This window comes from Olea europaea, chromosome 20 (genome assembly GCF_002742605.1).
Source record: "Olea europaea var. sylvestris chromosome 20, O_europaea_v1, whole genome shotgun sequence".
NCBI classification, from domain to species: domain Eukaryota; kingdom Viridiplantae; phylum Streptophyta; class Magnoliopsida; order Lamiales; family Oleaceae; genus Olea; species Olea europaea.
Genome location: NC_036256.1, coordinates 13,504,784 through 13,511,359, shown reverse-complemented (window position 1 = coordinate 13,511,359; position 6,576 = coordinate 13,504,784). Strand labels below are relative to the sequence as shown.

The following is a 6,576-nucleotide window of genomic DNA, read 5'->3' as shown; positions in this document are numbered from 1 at the left end:
AATATATATAGGGCCTCAAAATAATTTTTCACTAAGGACCTCCAAATTCTCAAGGTCAGCACTGCCACCTAACATATACCCAACCACTCACACCAAAACCTAGTTCATTTTCCATTCAACCCCTCATTTCTCTCTCTCTATAAGCACATCTATCTTCATAGACACAGTGGTGACTACCATATATGATACCATAGCTAACCTTTTCCCTTGATCTCCAATGAATCCTCATAGATTACACAGTTGACGGGAGTCACCTGCAACAGCTACCATTATCGTTAGATAATGGCGATGATGGATTAAGTTCTAATCTACCTCTATTTTCTCTTCATCTAATTTGTTGTGATGTTGACTTTGTTAGTGCGATGCAAGTAGTGGTGATGGTTGTTGGTACAGGGGGCGATCTTGCGGTTGCGATGGTGGCGAGGTGATGATGGTGGTGGTGGGCGATATGTGGTATATGTGCGTTGATCTGTGTGTGTGCAGTTTCTGTGTATATCGATTATGTGTGGTGGTGCAATTAAAATGGCGACGATGGTAGTGGTTCGTTAGAGTGGTGGTAGTGCAGGTAGCGGTCATGTTGGCGGTGGCTCGAGGTGGAAAGAGGATGGTGGTGTTCGTGAGGTGCTGGTGATTGTTACCGATGCTAGTGGTGCCATGGTGGATTGGGTTTGGGCCGGTACGTGGTGGGATTAAGAATGTTTGTGACCAATTATTTGATATTTTGACGAATAAATTGGATATTTTATGATTAATAAATAATATGTAACCGATGACTATTGGCCAATAAATAATATAATATGTGGCCTAAAAATTTTAGTCGTGAGTATAAAATTTATGATATATGACTGATAAATATATTAAGACTTGTAATTTTTTTTTGTTTGTGATCGATAAATAAATTGTGGTTTATAAAATTTTTGACTTGTAACCTATAAAAATTTTTATTCGTGATCAAGAAATAATTTGTTTTCAATTAATTCGGTAATTTGAAACTCAATAATATAAAATTGTGATATTAATATATTTAATTAATAAAATATTTTTAATTAATTATTTTCATAAATAAGATTTAATTAATATTTGAATTTTTAAATTTTAAACCTTATTTCTTAGTTTTGAAATGGGATTATTTAATCTTTTAGTTATTAAATTGTCCCATAACAATTTCCAGAGATAGCACCTCAATCCTTGTTTAAGAAAAGGTTCAATATATTTGTAATCATACCAAAAATAATTCGGACTTATGGTATACAAACCTCCTTTGGTTTAAATAAAAATTCAGTTCTTAATAAATTTTTACGAAAGTTGATAGAATGTGTAACTAAAAAGTTATGGATTCATGTGTAATTAAAATTAATTATTAATTTTGACTTAAATTTTAATTCAATTTTTTTGGTAGAATCAAATGGGCTAAATGAGAAATTTTAATACCACCAGAGGAACAAGTTTGGACCAACTATCTACTAAATGCGTAATAGCCACGAGTAAATGGTTTGTTCCCCTTCAAACATGGGTGGAGGTAGTGGGACTCGTATAAAAATGGGAAAAATTCATTTATAAGAAGGTAAGTTTTCACTTTTTCAAAATTAACAGCAAAGGTTTGAACTTTCGGAAATCAGATTTTTAAAATTTTATTAATAAATTAATTTATTATATATATTTATTAATCAAATATATTTATGTCACAATTTTTTGTCACAGATATTTATTTAATTAGTCACAGATTAATTTTTAGTCACAATTTATCAAATTATTGATCGCAACTTATTTCTCGATCACAAGTCGAAAATTTTATAGGTCACAAAATATTTTTCTGTCATGAATCCAAATATTTTATATGTCACAGATTATTCATCGGTCACATAATCAAACTTTTTTAATGGTCAAAACTCATTTCCTCATTGCAAATTATTGAATTAATTGGTTACGATTAATTTTCTGATCATAATTTATTATTGGAGTCATTGTCACAACTTTCAGGTCATAATTTTAATTTTCTGATCATGATTATTGGAGTCATAGTCACAAGTTTCGGATCTCTTATTCAACCATTTCCAAAACTACCGCATCCACCAGCACAACCGCGCACTGCCTTAAACAATACAGTACATCGCCAGATCTAACAGAAGTCTGCCACTGCAAGCCGTCGCCACACACTAACACCATAGATCCACGATAGTCGCAGATCACTATCACCGCCGTCTCACACAAAAAAAAAAAAATTTCTTTAATCCTCGAAATTCTTAGTTCATTTTCTCACTTTGGTTGAGATTATTCACTCACTTTGAAACGTGGTGATATAAAAGATCGATGAACACACCAAATAACGTTTTGAAACGGTAATATATGGATTATAGCGATATATAATTGATTGCTTATTTCGATCAAGTTTTCGGTTGTTTGGAAAAACTGACTATCAAAGTTACTAGAAAAATATTCATTAAGGTTTATTAAATTTTTATTGGTGGATATGCATTTCTGTTTATTTCTATCATCATTTAGTTAGTTTATATTTTTTAAGGTAAGCATCAATTTTCTATTTGATAAATAGTGGAATATCTTAATGTAAGACATCTATTTTTTTAATTTCATTAAGTGTTGTATACTTTTTATCATGAATGTCACAAGAATAGCCTTCAAAACTCAATTTTTTGTGTCTTAAGTTCATTCAAAAGATTTTAAATTTCAACCCATCCACCTTCTTATGGCTCACCCCCGCCTTCAAACTAGTAGATTCTCAGCCAAGCCCTTGCTTATAGCATGTTTGGCTAAGCATAATAAGTTCAATTATAAGTAAAATGTAAATACCAAAATAAATAACCCTTTTTTAATTAAAAGTTTGAAATAAGATGTTACATACTTTGACGGTAATATAGAGGTTAATTTTTACCTTAAAAAAAAAAATGTAATTTGAACATGGTTAGAGGAATCAACAATTTTTTTTTATTTTTTTATTTTTTATCTTAAACTCTCACGTCTTCACAAGTTTTTAATGTGCGTTCATTTTCCTTTTCTTTTTCGGTAGTTTCACTGCATCACCAATATTATATATATATATATATATTTTTTCTAGTCGCCCCCGGGGCACAGTCTAGTGGTGTAAAGGATAGGAGTGAGGTTATCTTACGTTTTGCTGGCAGCCGCGGTGTGGGGATTCGATTCCTGAAACATGAAATTGGACTCCTTGTAGGTGTAGTATACAGACAGCTCTCTTGTTCCCTAACCTATTAGGGCACATCCCGCGATTTACCTCCCTCACAAAACTCTAGTGACGTGGCGGTGGGGGACCTCAAAGTTGGGGTCAACCTTTATTTTTCTAGTCGATTGACTTCGCTCACTTTTATTGAAATGGCCTGTTCAGATAGCTTGAGGTGCTACGAGTAAAATAAAAAGTTACTTAATTTAATGAACATTCGAAATTTTAAGAATTTTCATAATAATAATGTCAAAGAAAAGAACAAACAAGTACTAATCGATCACATGATCATTAATTTTCCATTTAAAGCCGTTTGAGCAGTGGATCTTTCAATGAAATTAAATGATGTGCCGCACCTTGCCAGTGATGCTACGGAACTAAAATATCCCTAATAAAGCAAAACTATAATTAGCTTTAAGTGTTGTTCTTTTCCTATTTATTTAGTATTGTTTCGTTTGGATAAAAAATATATTTTTAGTAAGGGGATGTTCGGTAGTCATTATAAAAATTGATTTTTTGATCGTTAAAGAGAAAAGTGAGTTCCACTTATGAGTGAAGAAATCAAAAATGACAGTTAAAATAGTGAAATAACAACTAAAAAATTGATTTTTTGGAATGAAAAATTGTTACCAAACAGGGGCTAAATTTTGATTAAAAAAAATATAATAGTTTAAAGTTAATAAAATTGTGAATCATATGAAATGTGTAGTTAAAAATGAATTTAAGAGAAAATAAATTTCAAGAAATTAGAGTCAAACAAGGGTTTAATTAACTATTTACTGAGTACGTGAGTGTAATATGTTTTTTTAGGCCCATTTTTTCAAAACTCATTTTTAACCATCCATATCATGGAATTCACAGTTTCTATTAACTTTCCAATTAAACATTTCATCAATATTTATAAAAGAATTTCAAAAACAAAATTCTAAAATTATATTGAATATTCATGCGTAATACGTGCGACATTCCCTTGCCCGCACGTCATCAAGCGCAAACGGCTAGAAAAAATAACATCCTTATCCTTCAAGTATTCATGAAAATCTCCCTCCCACCCTAGGGAAATGCAAAACCCGAGTGAAAGTCTAACATATCTTAACATATTCAATATGTTACATTGAACGTAATACACTAAAATCAACCTTATCTAACATATCTTAACATATTCAATATGTTACATTGAACGTAACACACTAAAATGAACCAATTATTATTGTGTTTGATACACTAAAATGAACATAATTGAAATAGTAATTTCCACTACTAGTCGAGCTAGTGGATACGAGGAAGTAACCCACATATTGTAGGGCTTCTTTTTGAGATAACCCCTTTATGGTGATGCCAATTTCACCAACATAACTCGATACACATTTGTTATATAAAATATTTTTCGTGTAAATCAACTTTTTTCTACTTTTGAACCATACACTGGATTTTCCAAAATGTATTATAGGAAAATGTGACTAAAAAAGGGGCATAATAGATGGATTTAAAAATTCTAAAATGCATGTCAAGACCTTAAAAAAAATAGTTACTTAATACTTGATTTATGATTAATCACCCAATTTAGACAATAATTTTCACTCTCAGAGTCTCACACGTAGAGAAAAAGGTGAAAAAGCACATGGTGGTACTAAAAGAGAAAAATAATTAAGGTTTACAGAGTCTACTTTATCACAAAGCAAGGAAGCACAACCCTCGGATTAAACACCAAGAGCTCATCATCATCGTCCAATCTTGAGGGAAATCCGTTTCCCCAACCCATAAACCGGGATCATCAAACAAGATGAGATCACGCCCGACCCGTTATGACCCGAGAGACCAAAACAAGAAAATTACCGAGGCTACACCGTGTACTCTATCACAAAGCAAGGAAGCACCGCCGTCGGATTAAATACCAACAACTCATCCTCGTCGTCCAATCTTGGGGAAAACCCAGTTGCCCGACCCACCAAAGAATCGAATCCTGGATCGTCCTTATCAAAGGAGACTGGATCGGACCCAACCCGACCCGCTATGACTCGACAGACCAACATGGCTCGTTTCATGTGCATGAACTCGAACTCTTGCTCCATCTCCTCCGGGATTGCCATGTGAGCCCTCCAACTCGTAAGTAGCGTCGAAATTCCGTCCAACTTGGGTGAGAATCCACTCTGTACAATCCCGCAAACGCCGCAGTACAGCTGATTGCATAAAGTGGAATTACCATTTTGCCCAAGGTCGCAGGTGTAAGTTGCACAGTGGAATCTCAACAGTTCATTGCCATCAGCTATACACCTCTCATCCCTGCTCTTCACGACCCCATTTTTGGCCGCCTTTGACTTCACGCACTCTCTGTACTCCTCGAACCTGGCTAGTATTTTGGGACTGTTATGAATCTTAAGGATCCGATGGATAATGGGTTCCTTCGCCTTATCGGGCCAACCCGTTTTGAATATGATCCTAACGACGTTCTTGCTCGTATCACCATCGATGAGCTCCGATACTGCATGCTTTGTTGACTGGTGCTGTTCAAGAATGCTTGATTTTTGGAAGATTTCGCCGCAAATGGGACATGGGTAGATGTTGTTTCGCAGAGGGAAGAAGTGTTGATCGGAGGAGATATCGGATTCGGGTCGGTTCGAAATGAGTGGAGAATCCGACACTCGAGTTTCTGGGGGTGTATAGTGTACGATAATGGGTTGATTTAATCGTAAAGAACGTGTGGAGGAAGACGGGGATGGGATTGAAGGAGCTTTATGCACCTGGATTGGGGAGGAAATGGTGTTGGAGGAGAAGATGCGTTTGATGAAAGACCAGGAAGAGGACAAAGCTTTTGGTGGGCAGAATCTACGGTGGCTGAGCTGGTGGTGATCAGGAGAACGCTTCCTTTTCCGCCGGTTTTGGTGGTGGTGGGAGGAGGAGGAGGAGGAGACGATGAAGCAGCCCAGGTGGAGGAAGAGGAGGATAAAAATGGAGAAAAATGGTCGGAATTGGAAGTTAGCCATTGATGTGGTGTATCATGGCAATGGCATGAATGTAATGCTGGGAAGAAGAAAGAATTAATGAATGATGAGAGAAAGGAGAAGAAATGTAAAAATAATAAAGAGTGGGGACGTGGAAGAATAAAGCTAATGGTGGGTGGAAAGCAACTTCGTGGCATCTCTTCTATCTCTGTGTGCCTGTATTTATGTTTTGTGTTTCACCGAGGTAAAATTTATTCACGGTGATTATATTTTAACTTTAATATAATTTTCATTCTATTTTATTCAATTGAATAATTATATTTTAATTTACTTTTAATCGAATAAATTCTGTCTAATTTCGACTTCTTGTCACAAATTTCATTGAAGTTGTACTTATCCATATCAGCAACTAATGATTATATGTGATAATTGGAACGA

The 6,576-nt window shown here is 34.7% G+C and overlaps 1 protein-coding gene across 1 annotated transcript; it reads right to left on the bottom strand.

Moving 5' to 3' along the window:
- Positions 1-4,718: 4,718 nt before the first annotated feature.
- On the bottom strand, positions 4,719-6,339 carry LOC111369694. Its single transcript, XM_022991299.1, has one exon. The coding sequence runs from the start codon at positions 6,178-6,180 to the stop codon at positions 5,038-5,040; it is 1,143 nt and encodes a 380-aa protein (XP_022847067.1). The 5' UTR covers positions 6,181-6,339; the 3' UTR covers positions 4,719-5,037.
- Between the last annotated feature and the right edge of the window lie 237 nt (positions 6,340-6,576).